This window comes from Osmia bicornis, chromosome 5, assembly GCF_907164935.1.
Source record: "Osmia bicornis bicornis chromosome 5, iOsmBic2.1, whole genome shotgun sequence".
NCBI classification, from domain to species: domain Eukaryota; kingdom Metazoa; phylum Arthropoda; class Insecta; order Hymenoptera; family Megachilidae; genus Osmia; species Osmia bicornis.
Genome location: NC_060220.1, coordinates 1,192,774 through 1,219,019, shown reverse-complemented (window position 1 = coordinate 1,219,019; position 26,246 = coordinate 1,192,774). Strand labels below are relative to the sequence as shown.

The 26,246-nt window shown below is 43.8% G+C and overlaps 3 protein-coding genes across 10 annotated transcripts in view; 1 reads left to right on the top strand and 2 right to left on the bottom strand.

Annotated features, from left to right (window-relative positions):
• Positions 1 to 27: 27 nt before the first annotated feature.
• On the bottom strand, positions 28 to 2,503 carry LOC114871159 (alanine--glyoxylate aminotransferase). Its single transcript, XM_029176724.2, has 6 exons — positions 2,098 to 2,503; positions 1,836 to 2,036; positions 1,609 to 1,766; positions 1,335 to 1,490; positions 612 to 959; positions 28 to 393 (listed from the first exon to the last, which is right to left on the bottom strand). The coding sequence occupies exons 1-6, from the start codon at positions 2,272 to 2,274 to the stop codon at positions 240 to 242; spliced, it is 1,194 nt and encodes a 397-aa protein (XP_029032557.1). The 5' UTR covers positions 2,275 to 2,503; the 3' UTR covers positions 28 to 239.
• A 600-nt stretch (positions 2,504 to 3,103) lies between these two features.
• LOC114871152 (rho guanine nucleotide exchange factor 10) overlaps positions 3,104 to 26,246 on the top strand; it is a 29,328-nt gene continuing 6,185 nt past the window's right edge. For 2 of the 6 annotated variants that reach the window (XM_046285893.1, XM_046285891.1), the window contains exons 1-5: positions 7,877 to 7,922; positions 8,067 to 8,227; positions 8,370 to 8,656; positions 9,351 to 9,638; positions 9,831 to 9,985. In XM_046285893.1, coding sequence (XP_046141849.1) covers positions 7,892 to 7,922; positions 8,067 to 8,227; positions 8,370 to 8,656; positions 9,351 to 9,638; positions 9,831 to 9,985 — 922 coding nt within the window. In that variant the 5' untranslated portion in view covers positions 7,877 to 7,891. Of the gene's footprint in view, positions 5,558 to 6,409; positions 6,516 to 7,876; positions 7,923 to 8,066; positions 8,228 to 8,369; positions 8,657 to 9,350; positions 9,639 to 9,830; positions 9,986 to 16,999; positions 17,126 to 26,246 lie in introns of those variants that run through there. The other 4 variants (XM_029176690.2, XM_029176691.2, XM_046285892.1 and 1 more) reach the window with 4 other exon arrangements.
• On the bottom strand, positions 11,380 to 14,807 carry LOC114871161. 3 transcript variants are annotated; one of them, XM_046285907.1, is made up of 6 exons: positions 14,682 to 14,807; positions 13,736 to 13,829; positions 12,778 to 12,880; positions 12,457 to 12,564; positions 12,060 to 12,376; positions 11,380 to 11,993 (listed from the first exon to the last, which is right to left on the bottom strand). In XM_046285907.1, the coding sequence occupies exons 1-6, from the start codon at positions 14,713 to 14,715 to the stop codon at positions 11,615 to 11,617; spliced, it is 1,035 nt and encodes a 344-aa protein (XP_046141863.1). In that variant the 5' UTR covers positions 14,716 to 14,807; the 3' UTR covers positions 11,380 to 11,614. The 3 variants fall into 3 exon arrangements, with proteins under 3 accessions (XP_046141863.1, XP_046141864.1, XP_029032558.2); XM_046285908.1 differs by lacking the exon at positions 14,682 to 14,807 and adding an exon at positions 14,389 to 14,527; XM_029176725.2 differs by lacking the exon at positions 12,457 to 12,564 and having other exon boundaries at positions 14,682 to 14,801.

The following is a 26,246-nucleotide window of genomic DNA, read 5'->3' as shown; positions in this document are numbered from 1 at the left end:
AAAAAAAAAGAAAGAGAAGCGAACAACTAATTGTTGATATTGCTAATTAATGCAATAAATCATATAATTATATTAAAAGTAATTGTACGCCGATTTCAGTATTTCCAATAATAAACGAATACACACGATTAATCGTCTGTGTAACCGGTGTAATTGACCGAAACAAGTTTCTGGAGTTGGTAAACGCCTGTAGCACCGCAACCCGTACGCTCTTCCAGCCGATGAAGATACTTGGATGATTACAATTTCGATTGCCTGGCATATCTGAGGCCTTCGTCAAGAGCACGTAGAAGAAGATCCACCTTTTTGGGTGTAGCATTTATTCCTAACAATCCAACTCGTAAAATCTTCCCTACAGTTGGTCCCAAACCTCTGCTGATTTCAACTTTATACCTAATCCAAATGGAACAATAACATAACTGTTAAGAAATTTTGAAATACCGTAGATCGGGGTAACTTTCGGACTGGCGGTTAGACAGATATGCATTTTGAGAAATAGATAGCTTTGACATTGATTTCATGTGATAGTAATCTTTGCAACACTAAGATTTTGTAGGAGGAGTCAAAAAAGTATTTTTTTTTTTATAAAAGTTCAGATGACTCTGACTTACTTTTGCATGGCCCGCTGCACAATGATCTTCTCGTCGACGCCAGGTGGCAGCTCTATAGAGATCACAGTGGATAATTGATACCGTGGAATTTGCACGTAACATCGAAGCCCTCGTAATTCAAGACCCTTTTTTAATCTGGCAGCTGCAGCCGCGTGTCTGGCCCAAGATGCTGGGAGACCCTCTTGTGCAATTTCTGCCAAAGCCTCTCTCAAACCGTACAACAATGTTGCGCTTGTAGTGTGATGATACACGCGATCTTCGTTACCGAAACATTTCCAATAAACGCCTAGGATCAACATGTCCAAATAGTAGGAGCATGGTTTGGTTTTCCTTCGGAACAGCTTCTCTCTGTTGTGACATCAAACCAATCCCCATCAACTTTTGATAAAAATCGATATTGAGAAATCGATAATTTGTCAATCAAACTACAATTGATTGGTGTGAAAAATAATAATTAGCCTCGACATTTTGACTCGGCTCTATGCGACCTACTGGGGTCAATTTGAAAGCCATCAGGGTGTCATGAAATAAGAATTCATCAGCTATATTCCCCATTATGAATCACCGATGGGACTAGTAGGCCACGCGAGTCACAGCGATGACCTCAGGTTCGATTGATATTCCGAGGAGATCACTCGGAGTCTCGATTCTCAGACCGTTTCCTCAGCGGCTTTTCAGTTGCGGTTAAAAAGAGAAAACTGCGAGACAAACGACTATACGTACTCAGCCTGAGGACTGAAGGAAATAGGAGTGAGCCCTGGTGGGGCGCCGAGAACCTTTTGGCTGCCTGTGTAAGCCACATCGATGCCCCAAGCATCCATGAAGAACGGTTCGCCGCCCAATGACGCAACGGCGTCCACGATAAGCAGAGCATCGTATCTGGGAAAGAATTTTTTTTTTTTCTTAATTAATTTGAACCGGTTCTTAAGTAACTTGGATGAATAGGGTGACATCTAGAATTCCAGATTAAAAATTGTCGAATGCTCGATAGAAATACTTGTGGACAAGATCCCCAACACCTTCCAGTGGTTGTTTCAGACCTGTAGAGGATTCTGCGTGAACCATAAAGACAACCACCGGTTTATATTTTGCCAAGGCAGTCTCCAATTGATCCAACGTGACAGCCATGGTATGTTGCGTTTCTATCAATTCAACCTATGCATTGAATTTCATGAATTGAAAGGTAAATCGAGAAGCTAATTGTAGCAATGAAATATCGCGTACATTAGCCCCGATTCGATTGGCAATGTCGGTCGCACGTTCACCCCAAATGCCAGTTTTCACGATGAGTATAGTTTCACCGGGTTCGAGTAAATTTCCTATGGATGCCTCCATGCCACCGTGACCCGACGCGCTGAGCGCCAGAGTTAGTCTGTTTTTCGTTTGGAATACGTATTGCAATCCAGTTTTGATTTCATCCATTATCTATAAATCGGCTGTTAGTTTAATTCCGTTATTTATTTCACGAATGTACAACAGCGATTACCTGACAAATTTCGGGATGAAGATGACCGATAATTTGATTCCGAAGGGAGCGAAGAACTCGCTCGGAACAATTAGTTGGTCCAGGGCCCATTAAAGTTTTTACCGGTAACTGCAGCTTAGTTCGAAGTTCCTTAGGTGGCTCCTTCTGTACCGCCAACTGGTTCCATTCGTGATTCATGTCGATTTTATTTTTTTTTTTATATTAAATATCTCAAGAATATATACAGCGAAGGCTTTTCCTAGAATCACTGTGGTAAATGCGCGCTCTTACGACTCTTTGTTCCACTCGCGCACTGTGCGGGCGTTTAATATCACGGTTATCAAGAGATAATTTTAATTTAAGAATTAGTCGCGCACTCTTCGTACGGTCAGAGTACCTAGTACACTGAACACTCCTCCACGTTTGTATATTTCCATCTGGGGAGATTACGCCATGAAATCGTGAAGCATTCGGCTCGATAAGACGACCATTTTAATTATGTAACGATCAATAGATAATGCTACTCCATTCGCAACGATGATTTGAATTACTGTTTTGGCATAACGATGTTGTCGACGACAAGTAGTGCACTTAAGTGGAATGGGAAACGTGAGAGGGTAGATAGACAAGACGTTTCAGTGTTTATCGTTTTATTGAAAGAACCAAAGTACAAAGAAATCTGTTCATTGAAACTCGAAAATAGCTTGATACGTTACTGCGCTTTGATAACCTCTTCAGTTCAGTCGTAACTTATTTAAATGGGAGAAAAACAAGTAACTGCGTACGCAATTAGTATACGCAATGCTTAATTGTTTAGTTATAAATTTTCAAAAGATTCAAAAAGTTCCCGGAAGAGAGAAGTCCTGGGGAAATCTCGTATCGTAAGTTTTAGGCAGCACTGACTCAGAATATCAAGTAGTGAAACGTGCTAATGGAAAAAATGAATGCGTTCCTAAATGCTTTTTGTTCTGACGGTAGCTAAGCTGTTAGGTTTCTAAATATGAATCGTTATCAGTTCCGTTTCGAGTTACGTTTATCAAAGCTATTTTTCGTGCTCTTCTATCTAACCTACGCCCGAAGGCTTCCTCCACGCACGTGTTTCTAAACATGTGACACTAAAAGCATCGCCACAGATGAATTGTGTTTTAAAACGTGCACGCGTTTAGAAACTTTATAGAATTATAAAAAAAGAAGTGACCCGCCATTTCAGTGTTTAAAAATACGCGGTAAAAAAGAGCGCGCTTTTTTAAGGCGCGATGTTTGAATTCATCTTTCAAAAGTTCAATTTACATGGAAACAGAAAATTTTGCAGGTAACAATACAGGCGAATAGTTTCACGTGTGTACATAGTAAAAAATGCAATTTATGATTGTAGCAAGAAGAAATTCCTTGATGCTCATAACGGAATACCGGTACGGCATTCCTTTCGTTAAAACACAGCGAAAGTTCGTATATAAATACTGACATTAACATCGTGTTAAGAATTTCAAATGCCGCTGTTTCATCTAACTCTTTCTCTCGTAAATATCTATATATTTTCCATTAGTTTTGACGGATGAAAATTTCGCAACAGATTAAAAACTGAACATTTTCTGTTTGCTAAGCAAAGCAACGAAAATGCAGATTCACCAAGGGTCAAGTTCGGTTGCTCGACATCGTTTGCCCCTTCCATCGGGCATCCACCTAGCGCCCAACTCCTCCTCTGCCCCCTCTCTACGCAACCACTTTGGTTCTCTTTTCGCTTCGTCTTTTTCCCCCTTCTTCATTAACTTGCTCTCCCTTCTTTCTCGCCACTTTCTACCACCCTCCCTCTCTCCGAGCTCTTTAATCTCCCTTCGTAGGTCACCGGTGTTAAACCTCTAATAGTAACAGCACCGAAGCGACGTGAAATTATTCGAAACGACCGGAAGGTCAAGGATAAAAGACGAAGCGATAAGAAAAAGGGAATACAATAAGTTTTCGTCGTCGGTACTTCAAAGTTACCGATAGGTTTTTCGTTCTTAAACGAGCGTGTGCGCGGGCGCGTACTTACTCGCGAGGATAAGTCGGTGTGTGTTCGTGATGGGTTCGAGTCCGGCGGTAACCGGACTACGACATTCATACACGAACGAGAGATCGTGCGTGACTGGTCGGTCGGTCGGTTTATAACGTAGGAGAGTGTGCGTGCCTCCCTAACCTGCTCGTACGTGTATAATATTGTAGTATCTCGAAGGTGTAGTAGTCGGGCGTGCACGTGCGCTACCGCAATCGCGTCTGTCTGTCTGTCTGTGTGTGTGTGTGCCACGCTCCCGAGCCAGGAGACAACGAAACAATGGAACGTCGCCGTCTCGGGTCCGAGTAGCGAGGCGAGCGGGTGGATCGTACTTGCTTGCTTTGCTCGTTCGTCTCGTAACGTCCACGAAACCGTGCATGAACAGGCAGCAGGGATTTCTGAAGACGGTTTTCAGGCTCCCGGCTTCGAGAACCGCTTGCTCGTGACTGCCCCCTGGCGTACTTGTTTCTCAGTAGAGGCCGGGCCGCGACCAAGGAGGAACGCTTTGTGTGTTGAGCTGGAAAAAGAGCTTCGAGAAATCCGACTGCCAGTTTTCATTGTGCACACGTTCCTTCCATTTATTCGAGTGTGTCTTTCAAGTGTTTTACGATAGTTTTTCTCTATCGCGGTCTCGCTGTATTACACCGATTCTCATAGAGAGGGTGTTTAAAGCGCGCGTGAGAATCGTCGATCGATATTGGATCGCAACCTCGGGTAGTCAAGGAAACGAACGAAATCTCGAACGGGAGTGTATCGTTTCGTTTCGATCCTAGTGTTTACCGACCGGGGCATTGATTTTCGTGCGAAATCGGTATCGTTCGTCTTCCTTCGTTTCTCAAAGACGAACCATATACTTATATACAAACACATCGGCCCACGAGCCAGTTCGTATTAATTGTTGCTAACTGGTTGTCACCGGTAGGCCGGTGTTCCCAGAGATATGGGGAAACCGTGTACGTTCGATGTGTGATTATCGATCCGCGCGAATAAGTGAATCAAAGTGTATCGTGTATATGTGTCGTTGGTTAAGAAATTTGTGCGGTCGACGCGCTTCCCTCGGTTGTGTCGTCGTCTTGTACATTCTCGCTCCTTTCATCTTGCATTCCCTTCGACCATACTGTCCCTATCTTCGCTTTGCGATCCTCTCTCTGCTTCTCCTTCTTCGCCTCTCTTTCTCTCCTTTCTCTGATCCGTTCGTCGGTCGACCGGTCTCTGAAGGGGGCGTGCTTGGCCACATTCAACAATGAGCGAACGCAAAACTATCTAAGCACGAGGCGCGAACGAATGGTTCCTGTGTTTTCTGCCTGTGTGTGGCCCGATCTTTGCCCCACGAGTGTGTGTTTACGCTGAAACGGTCGTCCGACCTTTTTTCCCCGCTTTTCGAATGGATTAACAACGGTCGACCGGTTAACGAGAGTGGAATCGTCTTCGAGTGGCCCGCTCTCCAAGGTGAGTGTACTGTTATTATTATCACCTTCATTTATTTCGAATAACCGGCGCTTTTATTTCGCGTTCGCTCTTCGGAACACGTGATATATCTATTTGACCGATCGGACGCGACTATTTCAATTAACTTTTTAAACGAACATCCCGACGAATCAACCGAAACGAGCCTTTAACACGATACGAAAATTGGCAATTTAGGAAACAATTTTCTTTTCATCGATATTTCCCAATTCGCTCGACTCGTGCACGGCCCCGTGTAACGACTACGATTCATAATCGTCGAGTCCGATAGGTATTGCGTTCCGATTTCGAAATAGCATTACTTCGAATGATAGATCGTGAGAAAAGTTACTGTTACGAACATACATATACAGATATGTATCATTGTCAGAGAAATCGATATACGGTCACGGAAATAACGTAACAGAATCGACCCGTGTGTATTTATCCTGCCTTTTTTTCCTCCATTCTTCTCGAAATAATTGACCGAATACGAAGCGAATAATCGGACCACAGACACGTGTCCAATAGTCGGTGGCACCAAATTAGATACGCTTTGACATCGGCAAGGGTCCCCCTTTCAGCTTAATTCGGGGATGAAACGAAATAGAAAAGCTGCCGTGACGCGTAAGAAGCTTCCGACAGAGGGATTTCAGGAACGTCTTTTCCCTACACTTGTGGAAGTCGTTACGTGGTTGCAAAGTATTTTCGGTCCAGTCAAACGGAAAGAATCGACATCATCGGGCCCTTCCTGTATCGTTTCGGCACTTCTTGGACGAAATCCAAAAATACCGACGGCTGCCGAAGATATGCGAAGATATTCATGGCCGAGACACACCGGAAATAATATTTCAGTACGAGAGCACCTTGTGTTTTTGATCGCGTGTTGACTGATGTACGCCTTTGGAAGCGGTGATATTGACACAACAATGGAGAATGTAAAATTGAAAGTACATACACGGTAGTTGATTCTTTTTATCAATATTTATGTGTTTATTCGTTACATTCTTTCAATTAATTTTTTTACTTTCGCACCATTCTGTCCTGTAAAAAAAAAAATTGTCAAACATAACCTTATTATTTGAATTTCGCGACCGCGTAAACTGTCAACGACTAATAACCTGAAATATTGAATGAAACTGTTGATGTTTAACGTTTGATATCGTAAGTACGGATTACGTTATTGCGAATATTTACAAAATAAGATTCAATCGTCGAGAACTGCGAAGTTTATCGCTGAGGCTCACGGGAGTCTCATTCGAGAACCACGAGACGAGCATATGAACTACATAATTAAGGCAAATGGTTCATTAAGTTAGGCAATGTAAGGCGGATGCAGCGAATTCCTTTATAGAATTACAGTGCTGTCATTTTTGCGAGACTAAATATTTGAAGAAGTAATAATACGCCATGATTTCAATTTGTGAAAGATTTTATTACACCGAGGCTATACGCCGTTGATATTATTCCGTGCGCGTGTAATCGTCCGTTCGGTGTTGGTAATTTCGATCGGCGTGCTCAATCGAAAAAGAATGATGACGCGGGCCGAATCACTTTACCGAGTAATTGACTGCATTAACGTTACGTGGGCAGGTGAAGATAGACACCGGTCGTTTATCATGCGAGGGCAACGTGCTCGTCTTTCCTCGTGGCGTCTGCATTCTCTAACACCACCCACTCAAATTGAATTTTAAGTTCCCGTTTAGAAACGCCGCTTTTTATTAACCGATTTTCCGAGACTCCCCCGAGTAACCTCATTTTTCATCCGTCGGTAAATCGGGAATTTTAGTCTCGAGTTTAGTTACTTTTTAACATAGATGGCTAACAAAATTTCGCGTCAAAGTTAATCTTTCGAAGGGCTGTCAAGATTCCGTGAGTAACGTTTCTTGAAACAATGCGGCCTAACCTAGCGTGGTATCACCGTCGACGATAAACAGAGTCTAATTTCTATCATTATCATCGTAACGGACGAAGAAACGCGTTACAAGAGCGTCGCGAATAACAACACGTTTATCTTGTTAGCTGGATCTCAGAGCCGGCTAACATTATTACACGTCGTTGAGTGTGCACGGCGTTAGGGAATTATATGCTGCGTTTTGAATCTCAATCGTCGCGTTCGCAGCGTGTATCGTGTTCTAGCACCTGTGTTCTTTCTCCACGACACACAACCACATCGCCGTCATCTTCGCATCGTGCACGATGTTATCTCGGGTTTACGCACGACCTTGCTTCCCTCTTTAAATTTCGCGCTTTCCCGCGATAAAACGCGGGAAACAGGTTAGGTTAGGTATTTGCACGTGAATTATAATTTCGTATACAATTAGCGTTTGTTAAAGCATGCACATTCGACGGTGTAAATTTTATAAAGGTAAGGAGGTAAAATTGAAAAATTAAATTTAATATTTTCATTCCAACGCTTCGAGTAGAGCGTGCTTTTTTGTGACAAAGAATGTTACAATGAAATAAAAGATAGGGTTTATAATAATGGTATACGGGGTATATGATTTTTCAGAAAATCAAAGGAACGATGAAAAGGAAACGCACCAATTAGCCGAACAATGCATCATGGCCTCGTCCGTTGGAGGACCAGGAATGGCGTCGGGTGTTCCGACACCACGAAGAGTCAACCTGGAGTTTCCACCACCTCCGCCTTATCCACCTCCCCACAGTCAGGTATAATTTTCAGCATGCGATGCTAAATTGCGTGTAATTACACCGGGCGTTACTTACAATGATCGATATTGATCTATGTAGATGTACGATTGAATTTGTCTAAGGGAACAGCTATTTCAACAAAAATGTTTCATTTTTACAGATGGCTTGCTCGGGGTTGGTGGATCCTGCATCGGTGCCACCGCCAATGTCGAGCCCAGCTCACCAGCATCCCCTTCAGGATTATTCGTACGCTTACTACGAACCCGGTCCGAGTCGGTTGCACGGTACATATCCGGCGGAAGTGGGCATGAATCGTGTGCAGCAGCAGCAGCAGCAGCAGCAACAACAACAGCAGCAGCAACTGAGGCCAGAAACGTTCAAGAGGCACACGTATATGACCCGGTACGGGACGGAGGAGAACATCTACGAGGAGATATCAGAAATCAAGTAAGGATATAATCGAACGTAGGATTATTCTCTTGGTTCCTGAAATATTAAGGAAAGTAAAGAAGAAAATAACGATGGGATAATTTACAGAAAATGTTGCAGAATAATTTACTCTTCGATTTGAATGCGTATTCATCTAGTCACCGATGACTTATGTACGTCCCAGCACAGTGGACGCTGTACAATCGTGCAAACTTGTTTTCTTATTGTTCGTAACTTAATCATTGTCTCATGGTATCCGGTGCAGAGAATACGTCGAATCGGACAAGTGGTTGGAAGCCTTGTTGTTGTCCACTTAAACCGCATTCATACCCGCCTCGATGAAGTTCACTTCGCGTCGCACGAATGAACGTGCGTATTCATCAACCATTTAAACTGAATGAAACGTAATTCAACGCGCTATCATCGGCGCTTCTATCGACCGAAAGAAGCTCGAGTCTCTCTGTTGAAAGTTAACACCTTTCTTCCTGTTAGGATACCCCTTCGATAGGAGTAAGTTTTCACTAGAAATGGAAACCTGCTGTAAAGAGTAAATCGATTTCGTCTTGAATTACCGTGAATTAGTGAATAAGTAGAGAATAAGGATGACCGGACAAATCGAAGACGATCTCAACTTTAGTCATCGTGAATCATTGGCTGACGATTAAATGGTACACGAGTGGAATTCCACATACTAATCATCGGTATTCATTAGCAGACAATGTCATCGAGCGTTGCACGGTTCGAGAAGATCCCTGGTGGCGGAGGAGGTGCGACGAGTTCAGTCACGGCATCGTCGAGTTCTCGGGGAGCTGAACCTGAGCGTGGAGGCGATGCTGATGCCGACCGTGGTCGATAACAACGACGAGGATGAGCCGCAGGATCAACGCGGTGCATCCACCGAGGAGCTATTATCTTCGGTCAGTCCCACCGATGACCTCCTCTCACCTGTTGGCTGTGACATGGACAGCGGCTTCAGTGGAAGCTCCAGTGCAAGTTACAGGTCGATAGAAATTCTTTTTATACCCTCTACACGACCAATAAAGCTGGAAATCTGTATTTAAAATAATCTTAGATCAGTTAAATAGAAGCACCAGGTGCAATTTCATACAGAAAGGAAAAGTTAAAATGTCAGTTTCAAAGGCAAAAAAGAAACTTGGCAGAGTTGTAACGTTGTCGATTGCTATTTACTTAGGTCGGGTCTGGGATCCCTGAGGAGAGGAATGGGAAAAACCAGCACTCCAGAATTACCAGCTTGCCAGCGTAAAACTAAGGCCGCTATGATCTGGAAAAAGGGTTGGAAAGGTTGGAAGAAACTGCATTCTTTCGGGAATAATAGCAACAAGACTGGTGAGTCATTCGTACATACCATTTTCTCGCCGACAATAGTTTGCTCGCTCGCTCAGGGTATAATAAACCGTACACGGCCACCGATAGAAACGTCGTGAAACAGCCTTCGGTCATTTTTCACGCGTTCTCTATCGTTTTTTCGAGTGCACGCGTTACACGATTACACGATCCTGTTTTTTTCCCTTCGGAAAGGAGGATAATAAATCGCAACAATGAAAGTGCTATCGGAACCGGTCAGGCTTCGGTCACGAACTACTCATGGCCACGAATTAATTATACTCGCGGTTGTGGCTTCGTTAAAAATTCTCGTGGCGCGAACCATCGACTATCGTGCCACGAATACGAAGGTAAAGAAAGAGACGTACAAAAGCGTCGCTTCCTTTCTACACGATCGTTAACTAATTTTCACACGTCTTTCAATTAACTAAGCGCATCGTCAATTATTGGATCGTAGAAATAATATAGGACGCATAAGGTGCGTCATCGATTAAAAGGTACCAGGGGCATATGGCGCTGGATGGTCGTTAGATTGAAACGCGTTTATTTCTTAATAGAAGAATGGAGTATATTGGCGCAATCATGATCGATCCGTGAACGGAACTTGCGTACCATGCTCGAGCCGTGTCGAGCACCTTTTGTACGTCTGTTTCACGGCCCTTTGTCGCGCATAACTGCACAAGTATGCGCAGGCCTTTCTTTCATGGGAACATTGGCCGAGTATGACGCAAGCGTTTGGCCCCGACGTGCGCTCGTGTGCATTTGGCGCACGAACCGAGTTAATTATTGGTACTTGGAAGGGGTCAGCCACGGGGTCACTCGGTGGAGAAGCAGATGCGAGACCACGTGCACGCCCTTCTCTACTCCTTTCCATCTTTCTCTTACACCCCTTATCCTTCCCTCGTCTCGCCTAATGTCCGCCTCTCCGAATGCTTTATGACCTCGCGCCTTGGATTTCCAGCGAATTTATTAGCGTGAAATTTTCTTCGGTCAATTAAGTTTCGAAAAAAAAGAGGGGAGATTTTTTTTTAATTGTCAGTCACCGAGTCTCTATTTAGTAACACGTCGGATGTTCTCGAAACGCTGTTCTAAGTTTCATCGATAGCGGGCAGAGATTGTAAAAGAATGGCGCTGAGGTATATCGGAGGGGCGCAGATGTTCAGAAAAGAGCAGTCTTTTTAGTGAGCCATATGGTTTCCGGGATCCCGTCGAGATCCTCGAACGGTTCAGGCCTACCCTAATCTCGGGTTCGAGCTTCTTTAATACTCTAGCTCTTTAAACAATACCAGCTTTGTGATGACCACCGGATGTTACGAGTTTTCTCGAAATTTCAAGGTAAAGTCAACGAACTCTGATCCTGACAAAGGTACCATTGCTATTTCAAATCAAACACCATATTTTCCAACAATAATAATTGATTTATTTCGTACAAAGAATGATATGATAATTTTCAAGTTCTCCGGTGACTTCCCGTAGAAATATAAAATAACAATTGAATAGAACGTACCAAAACAATACGGTATAACCTTAGAAAGTGTTTTAACATGTACACTTGCATCGACTTTAATCAATGGTAGTTGTTAGAAAGCGTTCGAACGCAATCCCTTTCACCGGTCCGCGGATAGAAGGATGTCACAGCTTGTTGGCGATGGTCTCCACGGCGTGCATCACCCGGATCATGATGGATCTATTCTCCTCGTCCCTTCTTTTGATGTATTCGAAGATCTGCTCGATACGACGATCGGTCCGTGACTCGTGATCCTCGCGATACGGTATTCGGCTTCTCCTCGACTTTCTAGGCCTTTCCTCATCCTCGTTACGCGCCGTAACCGCTCGTTCTTTGTCTCCTATCGAATCGACCAAGTCGTTTCCTCGTACCCTGGACGAGTCCTTAGAGGAGCAGTCAGCCTCGGACGTTACTTTCTTGATCGTGAGCACCGTGGCGCGTGGTAGACGGGGCATCGAGTTTTTCGAGTCCCGTTTCCTCCTCCCGTAATATTTTCCCGTTTGTCTGAAAAGCAAGAAACGGAGGTAGATGGTTTCTTCTCTAAACTCACAAAGATAAATATACCCTTACCTGGTCGGTTCGTTAGCAGGTATCCTCTTGATTTCAATGGAACAATCGTCGCCGAATGTTTGCAACCTTGGCTCGGCCGATGAATCACCGGCTCGACGTACGATTTCCGGATTCGATCCCGCAGGAAGCGTGTCGACGGAGGAGGTGGGCTCTTCCGGTGTCACGGAGACGCAGAGGAATTCGTGCGGATCGATGTACTCGTCGTTGATCGGCGATGTTGCTCGATCGTGTCCGAGGACCTGGTCGATCGCGCTGTAAAAGGGCCACGATACGTCGTCCGCCTTGTTTCTGTCTCCGTGTACCGGATTCCTCAGTTCCTTCAACAGATCGCTGTGGCAGATGCATAGTAACAGAACGAGCTGAGCGGCTCGCGCACGTAAGCCTCTCTATCCCTTACCAATTGCCTCCCGGCAAGCATCCTATCCTTCGGGTTTCCAATATTTTTTTTTTTATCCTCTCGTAAACCCTTTATGGTTATCCAACCCCGCGAGAATTTTCCAACATGCTCGATGAAATAAAAAAAATTAAAAAATGAAAGATCTTCTCCGAGGAAGAACACGAATTCGCAATCTTTTACATGTTTCCTACTCGCAACTTATCTAGCCAAGATGAGAATACGCGTTTATTATTTTAACGCGGCACGCATAAACGGATAAACGAACGATCGCGCTGGTTAATCGTCGGGCTTATAAAAGACCGTGCGTCTGCATCGTCTCACTTTGTATTGCTGCAACAGGTTCGACCATTTCTTCTTCAGCACCCTGTAGTGCACGTTAGCCATCACGCTGGGAAATTCTTGTCGCATCTGTTGCAGTATGTATCTGGAAAACGAAATAGGGAGAGGAAATTATACTGGAATCGAGTATCGGGGACACGACAATGAGCCACGTTCAGCCGCTCGTTCCGTTGCACCCGACCGAGCGTATATTTTCGCCTCTCAACGGTTGGCATTCCGAGAAACGAACAGAGGAGGACACTATTCGCGATAGGGAATAAAATCGGCCTATTGTTTTGCTCTTATCGTACGCGCGGCGTATCGCGACCGACAAGGAAACAGTTAAAGACGAATGCTCGATAAGAGGAATAGGCACGAGGCTTCGCGAAGCTGAATCGCAATATGTATCACAGGACGTTTCTGTTTCCGTTACTCGTCGTCCGTGTCATGCTCGAGCAGGGGCGGTAAATAATTAAAATTAAGATAAAAATTTCAGTCCCAGTACGACGTTGCGTTTGGGGGAGATCTTTAATATTTCTATATTTATTACTTTCCTCTCGATTTTCGTCACGCTCTTTAATAATAGTAATTCGTGTCCCAATATTCAAATGTTCTCGGTTATTTTAGTCACCGACTGATCCTTTGGCATAATTTCCGTTTCGGTTTCATGCAATGCCGCAATTCCCACAGGCGAGCGTTAAAACTTCCATTACTTTGAAATTCCAATAAGGATTCGAAACGTGACGGAATGGGATGGTATACAGAGCCGCGTATCTTTTCTCCTCGTGTTCGAGGTCGAGAATTATAAGAACGCCGTGGTTGATAAACGATACGAGCTCGCGAGGCTTCTTTTGTCAGTGTTTTTGTATACGCTGGCAGAGAATGCGTTTCGTTACTCCTCTCGCGTGAACCGATCGCGAGGGTACATAGTGATCAAAGAATTAAACCGTGCGTTACTTACTCCCATCCCGCCTGGGCCGAGTATTTGCGACCAGTGAAGAGTTTTCCATTTTCCTTTCGGAGCTGAATGAATCGGCAGGTGAGATTCTCGGTCCCTGTAGGCAGATCCACAAAAGGGGGAAAGTCCCGTGACTACCTTGCGTGACTCGCGATTATTATCGCTTATCGGTAGCAAGGATTCCTATTAGACGCTTATTATATCGTCGAAGGAATGTCGTTGGGTTGGCAGACCGGTCGCCAGGGTCGCGTGAAAAAAAAAGGAGAAAAATTGATAGCGGGAGGAATAATAATTCGAACGTGCGCGAGATTTAATACAGCCCGTGAACACGTGGATGGTGCGAGGCGCATGCGCAACTCACGTGCATTCCTTCGACGCGTTTCTTCGAGTCGCTCGTGTGCATCGAGATGGAGAGGCTGGCGATCGTAAAAACGGGACTAATGATTCGGTTACGCGAGCAAATGAAACCACGCGACGTGGGTAATTGGATTCTTGCGCTACTTGTTGGGAAAAAGTGTCAAGACGACAGGGTTGAAAGGTAACCCGACGATCTTAAGAGTAGTCCTTGAAGAGCCAGTAACAATCGTATTGGAAATAGAATTTGGATGATCGTAACGGTTCGATGATTGTTATATTTCATATAAAAGTTCACAAACCGGCACACAAAGGGAGCATCGTAGAGACGATGACGCAAGAGGAACGTTAACTCGTACTTGCGGATAGATCTACGTAGTTAAATGGATCACTGTGACTGACGCGGAACGTGCGTACGCGGGCCGATTAAAATAAGACAAGAAACACCTTGATCCTGCGAAACGTGGTTTCTGTTTCTCGCGTTAAAACACTTGTACAGTGTGTGACCGATGCGCCAATGAAACGGTACGCCAATGAAGCACGACGAAAAGAATTGTACACGTGGGGAGGGGGACGTGTTCACGTCAAAACTCACATCGAAATTTCGTGTACTGTGCAGACTGCGTCATGAGGAGGATCGTTCGATACGGGCGTAACGTGGACGAGTACCGCGGTGTGAAAACTTTTCATAGTCGCGATTCTGATGCGTACTAAAATCTAGACCTGGTTTCAGTCTTCACCCGCGGATCGAGAGGGGAGTACGAGGAGCATAAACTACTACCGCCGTGGTGGAAGCTGCAAACATAGATTTGGTGGGGCACACGATACTTGGACGGTATATACGCGCGTTTGTCCGTGAATAACGCGTATAACCGGCAGTTCTCTGGCTGTGTGCCAACTAAGAAAGGAAAACAAACCGCGTCGCCATCTCCCATTAGCGCTCCACAACAGCTCTTTTTCCTCTTGTCCGGTTAACCGTGCTGTAGATCTTTCGCGATTCACTGTCTTATCGACCAGATAGCGTTTTTAATGAGCTCGATTATTGTACCAGAGTCATTCACCAAGGAAAGAAAGTAAGAAAAGCGTTTACAAAAGTATAAATTGCCATCTGCCAGGGATTGATGCGAAAGCAGCATCTAGCAACCGAGGTAACTTTCGTGCAATTCGGGTTGCTCTTAGTTAAGGGGCAGTGTAGGGGAAATGAAAGCAAATGGTGGGAGAATTCTACCTCCCCCATAATCGAGAGAAGCTTTCGCTGCTCTTAGGTGTACAATATGATCTATCACAAACCATTATTAAAATTGATCTAGAGAACATTTCCATAAAATACAATTAACGTCTAGCGTTGGCCATCTGCCCTGTTGGCAACGCCATTCATGCGAAATATTTTGATCTTGGCAGAAAGTTTGATTTCACCGCAATCGTTTCATAATGCAGTACGCGAATGACGGTGTCCAAAGTTTTATTTTCTAGTGGTACGTTTTAACGACGCGATACTATCTTTTTCAAGAAATAGTTTTATTTTATGGAGCACTCGTGTTGCATTCTCCAAGCCCGCATTTCATGGCAAATGGTCGCTCACGCAGTAGACGCGTGGACTTCCGAATCGTGTCATATTTCATCTATGTAAGCACTATTTGTGTGTCAACATATTGCTTACATCGTGGTTTTTTATATTTGATGAATATCGTTATTTCCAATTCTAAAACTAAGCCAATCAGCAGTTGAACGAGCACTAACTTTTAGATAGGAGATTGACGTGTTTAGTCTTGCGAAAATATTTAAAGTTATGTCGATAAATCTGATAATGTCAATACGCGTACATGCTATGATATATTGGTACAATAACTATGGTATGCACTTGATACCGTAATTAGCAATTAGAGACCATCTTTCAAGTAACAGAAAATTAAATATTTTTCGCATCATCTTGTATCCTCGCAAACGCAGAGGCATCTGTTCTCACGGTTTAAAGTTTTCCTAGAATTTTCCATCCATTTAGCGCAGAAAACTGGGCATACATTTTCAAAGAGGACCCTCAAAGTCCAGCTGCTGCACGCTTTGACCGCTCAACAATGCCCCAGGTCAGAGGATCGGTGCAGATCAGGGTCGTCCTGGAACTCGGGGAGAGGCAAGCGTTCGAGGTGGCGTCGCTCAGCGGCCGTTTAACGAACTACACCATAAAACGATAAACCTATCTCTGTTTCCCTTTCTCTATGTCGATCGTACTCTCTCTTTCTCCCTTCTTCCGCTTTGGCGTACAGAATGGGCCAACTCTTTCATTCTACGTCTCTGTCTGGTCGTCTTTTTTTGTCTTCGTTCTTCTGTATAACCGGCTGGTTGATATCTCCCTCTCTTTCTTACCCGCTTCCTTTCCGCGCACACAGGCCATCTATCTTTTCACTCTCTTTCAAACTTTCTCTCTCGTTCGCAGCTTGCAGCACCCTCTGTTCCATTCTCTCCGAACCGTGCGTCTCTGTTCCTCTTTCGTTGAAACGGCGCAGCCTCGAGTTCGTCTCGCTTTCTCGCCCTCTCTCTCTCTGTCTCTCCTTTCCGTGCCCTTCGTTTCCATGCAACCTCCCTCAGTGCGTGACGGCTCCGCTGGCCACGGAGAACTAGAGAGGCGCGCGCGCACGGCCATGTTTACTCGGTTTTGGTGGTGTTGTTTCTTTGTCGAACACGACGCATTCTTATCGGTGCATGCCGCCGCGATATTAATTATGCCCGCGGCCGGCCGCGTGACCACGTGTGTGCCGTGATATTTTTTTTTTTTTTAACCCGACCGTCGTTGTCGTCGGTGTTTCCACGCCGAGAGTGTCGTTCCGCGAACGCGACTCTTGGGAACGCGAGCGTGCGCGCGCGTGAATGTTCGTGGTCTCCGAACTCGAATCGCAAACACGTTGCGGAGACGAAAGAAAGAGCCAGGCCAGCCGGTGCTCGATAACGAACAAGTGATTTAACCTGGAGGACGATACGCGACGGTGATCGCTCGCCTCCGCGAGATGGAGGAACTGCATAACGGTGTCATCTTGATCAAGTGTAAGTTTCGTTTAGTTTAGTTTGTCAAATGCCTTCGCGTTGATCGATCTTACTATCGCGCGTGGTGACGGCGTTCGACTAGAAACGCGGAGAACGTTCACCCTGCTGTCAATGACGTATTCAGATTTTTCTCAATGAATTTGAAATTCTCTGTGGTCCATCCTCGAGATAACCTAACCCCAAAATGGTGCGTTGCCAGGGAGTAGAGTTGAAATTATGAAACGAACTCGATTCTATTGCGACACGGGTCGATCATTGTTCCGGTAATTGGCATCGGCACGGTTGCATGGAAACGATGAAACGTCCGTATCGTGCAGCGTCAGCTTCAGGACAGTGGCCGTTCCGCGTTCTTGATGCATCGTCCATATCTCGTTTACCGTTCGATCCTATCGCGAACAATTCGATCGATTTAATTAACATTGAAAAATATTCGTGACGCCGATCACCGGTGAGCCACATGCCAATCAACGCGTTCAATTTTCTTTACGAACTCCCAATGACGTAATCATATTTTTTATCCGTTTTATAGCGCGTAAGTTTCGTGGTAACGTGTCGATAAAGGCGGTCGATAATGTTACCAGTGATCTATAAATAACCCTTCAGCCACGATTTTCAGGCGTTCAAATCGAAGGATTTTAATTTATCTTTGATAAACTATCGTTGACACTTTCAACATTCCTTTTCTACGTACATTTATGATTCAGTTTTTACGGGGTATGGATTTTGCAATTTTATTTCCTTCTGGTCGGATTCGCGTCAATCGCGGGCGTTGTGAGTTGTAAACAAGTAACGTGGATGTTATATGAAAATATTAACCGTATGTTTTATCCCAGAATCATGGGGCGCGTTTATATTAGTAATCGAGTAGATCGGGCGCAGTACACGCGACACCTGTGATATATCGATTTAAAATTATAATTTATCGTAATCCGAGATTGGGACGCTTAAGCAACCCCATTTACCTCGGTTAGTTAATACGGTTAGTTAATATGGTAATTTATGCCGAGTGATGTATGGACTTCTAAACCGCACCGTACGGTATCGAGTGTCTCCTAGATCTGTAGGACCTGTTATTCACGCGTGGGCGTGCTTTCTCTTATAAAAGTACAGATTGAAATGTCATACCGGCCGTCGGTATTTCGCTCGTTATGAAAAATAAATAAATGTACCGTCGTATTTCATTGTATACGTAGATGAACCGGTTGAGATAGTGAAAGGGAACAAATAGATACTAATTTGTATCTTTCGAAACAGACACGAATAATTGTACGTCTAACACGTTCGATTGAATATTCATAGACGTCGATAAAACACCGTTCGGATCTATGCTAGGGGAATTAGGCGTTTCGTCGGGTCACGTGACCACGCGGTCTAGGGGTAACTATATCGATAAGTTTTGGTCGCGCGATTCGAGCGTACTTATTTGGTACCTAATTATGCGTTTTACTCGACGCGTCTTTTCGTCGGTTATTCGTTAACGTTAACGTTCTGTCTTCGCCAGTCGAAAACGAGGTTTCTTACGCAAGCAAAGCTTTTTTCGCGCGAACAGATAAACGTATCTAGACTGTTCGTGCCTCGTCATCGTTTCAATATTTAACGAGATACATAATCCATGAAAGCGTGCATAGTAACGTCGAGTGAGGAGGAGGTATTAACAGTAAGAAAATCAGTGCAAAGCCGTACGATAGGTGGAAGATAAAAAAATATGAAGCGAGAGCAAAATGGGACACTGACCGTGACGAGCATCGCGTGTCTGCAACCGCAAAAGGCAATTCGTAACGATAATGGCACGGCATATACGCGTAATTCGATATTAACCTGTATTATTTAGTAGGACGCGAATTACTTCGCTTTTCCTAAAACCTGTTTCGCCTTTACTTTTCCTCTCTCCCACAGGTAGTAGGTACACACCACGAGTAGAGTTCAATGCCTTTAGAGTGGTGTGTATTTATTCAAAGCAAGTTAACAATTCGATTTCGTTCGAAATAAGCGTCGAATCGAAATCGTTGATTGGTAATATTTTTCCCGCGTTTCCGTTCGACCCCACCCTATCGACCGAAGGTTAACCTCCGAAGGAGGGGTTAAACAACAAGGTTTCTAATCATTTTCCAGTCATTGTTCATAACGGTCGAGGTCATTGGTCTCTTCGTTATATAACAGCTCCTCATTCAAGATTCATCCATGACAAAAGACTCGTTTGAACTACATTGGTATCGATCGAAAATCGAATTGGTAGGGTGGTACGGGTGAGAAGACGCGGTTGCCGCTAATCTCAGTTATGCGTCTGTTTAAATGCGAACGCGTAAGGGGACAGGGATAACCGGGTGCGTAGTCGCAGTAAATTCGGCTCCCCGCTAGCGAAAAAGGAAGTATTCTCGTGCCGATGACTCCTCGAATCGTGAACTCTGTCGTCAGAAATAAAGTTAGTGGGGAGCACGTGTGTCACTGTAAAAAGCTGGCCTCTCCGTGAGCCGCTCACACGACTCGGGCACACACAAGCCAGGTCTACGTGCTTACAATGAGCATTCAAGTGGCGCGCTGTTGCCAGACTTATATTATGTAGGCCCACACTTTCTGTTACAAGTGTTTTTAACTAATTAACGCATATACGATCCACCGATCAAGCTTCTTTAGGTTCGGTTAGATCCGATCCACTTATGCTCGACTCTCCATTCCATTATCGAGGTTATGTTTTCGCTACAACGCGAGAGTGGAGCATTAATGAATCGGTGTGACCCACGCTAAATCACCTGCGTGACCCACGCAAGGCTTGCAAGAATAACGACTAAAACATTGCGACGGAAATACAGAACGTTTAACGAAGATAAACGATACGCGTGATAGTAGTGGTGGTTAATTGAGTCGTATTGGTATAGCACAATATGACGTATGTGTACACACCTGTGACGCAATACGTTTTACAAGAGACTTCCGGAAAGCAAGAATAGTATATCCTCTGTTTAATTCAATTGTCCTCGCGATTGATAATGATTCTTGCGTTACTTAAACCCATTACTATCTTAATTGTTTTTTTTTTTTTTCTTTTTTTTTTTAAGAAGCTGGATTAGTAAATGTATGAATGGAATTCTTCATATCGTTCAATATCTCTGTAAGCGAGAAAGTTGAGCGCGTCGTGTGGGATGCATCTCGGGTATTGCAGCTACCGCGCTCCTTTGTGTGAGAAAACGCCTGGTGTACCTGCAGTTTGTTGTGCATTGCCGCGCTGCACCTGCACGCTCAGCTTTATCCGCCCGATGTGCCGGTTTCTATGTAACCTGTACCAAGCAAACAGCGGGTTGCATTGAAAGGAACACAATCAAAGGAGGATGCGTACCAGCTTCTATTTTCGAACGAAGGAAACAATATGTATACACCGCTCGTAGGCGAACTGCATTCATGTAGGTGTCTCCGATACAACAGGCGTGCTTAACTGTTTCCACTGACTTGAATTGTGCCGCGGATTTCGTGCATACCGATGCATTCGAGCTGCAGTATCCGATGTATACTGCATAAGCATATGTTCTCTGTACAGGGTGTTTCTTAAAATTTTTAGAATTTTTATATTTTCCATGGTATATCGTAAAGAGATAATTGTACAATGGCGAATTCACAAGTTATCGTCGCAGCTGCTCGCTTATTTCCTGTTTGTTTTAGACTTGTTTACCGAGGACTAAAACCGAAAGAGCTCGACCCGTTGCACCTGTCGTAGGTACCCCGTTGTTCTCGGTATTAAAACAGAAATTTCAAAGGACGCCCTTAAGGCCTCTTCGCACCGTACGTGGAAAATGCATTTCCACTCGCGAATGCGTAATAACGTTTGAAATAGAGCCACCTCCTCCCTCCCTTGTATGTACTTCGAATAGCAACACGTATACGTCAGCAGATTCACTCTATAAATTGTGGAGTACAGCGAGCGAGATAAACGCGAATTGGAAAAGTTTTAATCAAACAAGAACAATGTTCTATTTTTCTTTCAGTCATTCTAGCGGAAAATTAAATGTACTCCGAATATAGGACCTTCGCGCGCGAGTAAAGCAACAATTGCAAAGCTCTCCCATTGTGTAAATACACAGGGTGTTCTGTAACGAAACTAGCAAACTTTACCGATGCTTCTGAGCGTGCATTTCGTTTCAGTACACCCTGTAGAGCGTATGCGCGCGTAGAATTAATAAACAGACTGGAAGCACAAGCGATAAAACCTGGCCTGGGACCATATTGCCCCGGTGCTCCATTAACAAGTAACTGGTGTAAGTTACGATACGAATCTACTACGAATACGTGTCCCTTTGTGTACACACGCGAAGATAAACGAGGGGCCAGGGTATCGATAACCGCGCTTTCGCAACACGCGAATTTCATGCGATATTTTATAAATCGTGATCCGTGCTTCCCCAGGGAAAATTGTCCGCGAAACGAGTTAAGTGGCTGTTACGAATCGTAATAAGTCGCTTGAGCGATGCACTTGCCGTGACACCCGCACCTTCCGTGTCGAATCGCCTAAGAGTTCCATGCTTTTATAATTACTTGGGATTATTTTGATTATATCTAGTCGGTTCGATACACGGTTCGAGTAGTCGTGGGTTACCGGTGAATCACCGTAGTCGCCGCGTAACTGGCCGATATATCGCATCGTGTATCACTTCTTTTTATAACTAATCCTTTTGTCAACCGCGGCAGTTACATAAAAAGGGGTACCTTGCTCGATTCATTGAAACAATAGGAGAGTGCACCCTTGCTCTCCCACGCGAGAGGAGCGTGGATCGTTGTAAAGATTCATTCGCAAGCGTGGAAGCAATCGAAGGTATTGTACCTACATGCACCGACGGAACGTAGTTGGCTGCACTTAACGCGCAGATGACATCCGTGAAACGCATGCGCCCGCGCTATCGCGTGCATCGGGAGAGACACAAGCATAAGCCATTCTGCCTCTGGCTGTCTCTGTTACGCCAGTAAGAACGCGTGGGTCGAAGCGACCGCTACGGAGAATCGGAGACGCGACTCGGCTCGCCCAAGGAATAGTGTCGATCGTGTGTCGAGGCTCGACGGTCGCGTTCCTCTTATCGGTCGTGTTTACATTCGGAGAAAAAGAGCGAACACAGAGGGAGGTCCCTCGAGTGCGTCGATAAAGATTTTGCGCGAGATGTTATTTTTTAAGTGGTGCTTCGATGCCGAGGATAGACTGGATTAAAGGACGAGATGGTCCCATCGCTTCCCGAGTCCTTGCTGTGATTTTCCGGTCAGTATGAGTAATTCTAACTAGACAGCGACTGTGCGAACTTATGGATTACGTTATTCGGAGATGCATCCGCGAATGAAGGACATTTCTTGAGGCTGCATTTTCAATTAGTTCGGGTTACTGATTCGCGGTAGGCAAACTGTCCAGTTTATTAACGATTGCCGCAATGGAAATGGCCGTACGTCAGATAGAGTAGAGTCATAAGTACTCTACTTAATTTGCATAAATAGTATAACGTTGCTTTAGATATTAATATTCCGTTAAGAATCAAGTTCTCTCGTTGTGCTTTACAAGCTTGCAACGACTCGGAATTGCGGACACAATTGGACTTCATTTCCCGTGGATCTGTTCGTGAAATGGGAACAGAGTTCCATTCGTTATGTCATATTAATATCGAACAGTTATATTTATTGGACGTCAGTTGCAAACAAAACTTGTCAGCTCTCGAGGGGGATGAAATCGATGGGGTGGAGGCGAACTGTGTCACGTGTACATTCGCGTGCACGGAATTGTATTCTTTTTACAAACGAATTTAAATTAATAAATTTTAAAAATATTTTAAATACTAAAGCCTGAGGAGTTAAAAATGCGTGTTGCTCCCAAAGGAATTCTTTGCTCCGGGGTCCTCTTTGTTGTGCGAATAAACCGAGGGTAAATCTATTCGAAACGCGTGCGTTGTAGGAATCTCGGAAATTGTTTTCGAAAAGAAGAAAAAAGAAATGCTGGAAAATATTTTTCCTTGTAAAAGAACACGTGCTCGTCTGTTGTGCATGCACGCGCTAGATAGTCGACACGTTTGTACTCGGTTCACTCGTGCGTGGCCAAGCCGCGTGGGCGGAGGACGATAAGTTTTCAAACATTTTCGTTCGTGAAAGTCCGTGTTGCGACACGCGTTGAAAAAATAATTTCAGTGTTCGTTGAATCGAGAAAACGAGTCATCCTTAACTCGCGTACGTGTACTTTAAATGCAAATAGCAGAAGTCGATTTCGAAATAAAATATAGAATGGAAAACCTCAAATATTTCCCCAGAGATTTTAATGATAATAAAAAATAAAATACCTGTATAGCAACTGGAGGTAACTCGGTTGTGTTTTAAGTTAACGATAGGAATTAAGAAGAGTAAAGTTAATTATTTCGAATGATATATTTAATAGCGAGGTATAAAATTTATCCAATGAAATGGCGGTAATATCAGGTAGCATAAAATTAACTAGATTTTAAACGGTCCTTAAATTGGCGATCATGTACCTCCTCGTTATTGAACATGATTTTCTTGATCGCTGTGTATACGATGTACGGTGGCGCGATAATCGACTTCCTGCGTGCGAGTAAACCTACGAAGCAATAGGGGTGTCTCGACCGGTCGTGTTTATCTCCGAAGACAGTAATGACCCAAGTCTGCTGCCAATGGTGCGTAGTGGACGATGATTTATCCTGTAAGGTCCGATCTGCCGAGTCGTCGTTTTTCATTCTTCGAAGCACCGTTCAAAGAGCATCGATGCATTGTTTCACTCGGTTCACTGAAGATTGATAAGCGTTACTGTTACAGTAAATCAAAGTAGTAAGCGCGTACATTGACTAGTAAAACGTACAGTCTCGGGCAACCGAGGATTCTTTGTTAAATGGAAACGGAGGGGAGGTCCGCGCTATCCATCTCAATATATTTATTAGACTTTACGCTTTTACTGTAACATACATTTACAAGGACACTCCGTGATAAACCGATGGAGAATTTACGTTTTCTTGCTGATCTTATCGTGGCCTCTGAAAGTCTCTGGACTTGAGTTATCACCCAGTCGTTTGAATCTCGAGAAAGTGTAGCATCCAAGGAGACTTCAAGGAAAACTGGAAATGAGAAATAACAAAGTTAAAAAGAATTACAAACCTTTGGTTCGGCAAATTTGAAAGCTATCGGAGATTCGTATTTCAGCGCGAGGTTTACTAAAATCTCGGTTTATTGCTCTTCTTTTATTTTTCCGCTCGTATAAAATACCTCGATTGTAGAAACGAGTGTAACGTCAGTCTCGAGGCCGAACTGACGCGTCGAGTGAACATTTTGAATGCGTTATGTGTCGTTCGTGGTGATTTCCGGTTTGCAAGAAGAAAGGATACGGCGCGAAGATCTATGTTTTTCATCCTTGAACCTTTAGCCTTTTTTCCCATTGCACAAGCTGGAGCTATAAAATCTTTCTACGTTGGCGATGTTCTTCTCTTAAATTTGTTTTCCCTTTGTAAATGTACTCGATTTAAATCTCCGTCAACCGGCTAGGTGTATCGTTCGAACGTCCATCAATGAAGTCATTGTTTTATCGCTTGTTTTTGAAACTTCGACTTCTTTATTGCAACGATAAAATGAAAAATATATCGATATTGCAGCTGCATATACAGCAATATTGATAAATTGTCTTCCCCTCTTTTGATAGGGATTTTTACTTGCAAGTAAATTTAATGCTATTCAAGAATTAGAATATTCCTTTTACCTATTCGGTCTTTACCATTTATGAAACAAATGATTTAATGCTGTCGCATAATAATGTCTCATAATCATAATCGTTCATAAATCTTCAGATCACATTGTTGCTTAAGAAACGTAATTTGTATGCATGACATCTACAATGGCACGATATTAAAAGAATATTTTTGTTTAAATCTTATAATCTGCTTAATGGGCTTCATTATTATCATAAATTTGATTAGTTCGAGGACATTGGTAAAATTGGGTTAGGGTTGAGATGAGCCTGGGGTACCAAAATGGCGGCTGGTCCTCCCCTGCAGAATTTGCCTTTCTTTATATTATACTCTATCAAGAGTATAAAATTCAGAAATATTGAAAGATCTAGGATAGCCTTGAACGTGACACTGCGCATTTTTCCTTGAATTTGCTCTTAATCAAATTCAACCTAGTAAAGAGCACAGCCGGTCGTTGAGAAATCGAGCTTGACGTGTTGCAATATTCATGCCGGACTGAAAATTTCAAACATTGATGTAGCAATACACATGCTCGGCTGGATTATGCGTTCAGAATTATATAATGCATCCAACACAACCTGATGAATATGTTCAGTGACTAATTCCATTAAGATACAGATCCAAGGTTCCAGGATTATCGGTAAAAAGGCAACACGACGACAACGTGTATCGACCGTGCAACTGTAATGAGCTTTACGTTGATCGCAGGTGACACGTAACCTATATCTTTCCAGTAGAAATATTACCAAACAACGTGTAATTAACTGTAGAAAGAGTATAATACGCTGTCGGACATAAATTCTTAAACGAAAGACTTGCATCCTTTGAACTTGAAGTTAGGATCCTTTCTCTCGCAATTAACGATACCGTGGATGCTGACAGTCCCCCGTGCGGAAGTGGTAGGTTCACGCGTCGTTGGTTTTATTGGATCTTCCGGTGTGCGTGCCGCACTCAAGTTACCTCGGTGTTAACATCAGGGTGACTATCTGGTTAACGCGACTGCATTTCGTTCGTACTTTCCCACATTTATAAATGGCACGTGATAGCGAACATAAACTCAATCATCCATTTCTTTTAATATTCCAACGTTTTTAATAAACGTATTTCGCTTATTTATTAAATAACATAGAATATGTCATCCACTTGCCGACTGTCGGTAATCAATAATTTAGTAGACATTTGCTAAGCTGAACTTTGTAACAATATTTTTGTACATCTTGTACGTTACCGAGATGAAACGTGTGCGAATAGAATCCTGTATGATTGACTGTGTAAGAGAGTAGGTAAACATTGACCATTGTCTGTGTCTATCTCCGAAACGTGGGAACGAGTCAAGTGTTTAACTCGAACGATTGCCGAGAGCGACAGGCGAACTGACGTAGACCACACAAAGCTCATAAACGATATTCAGAATA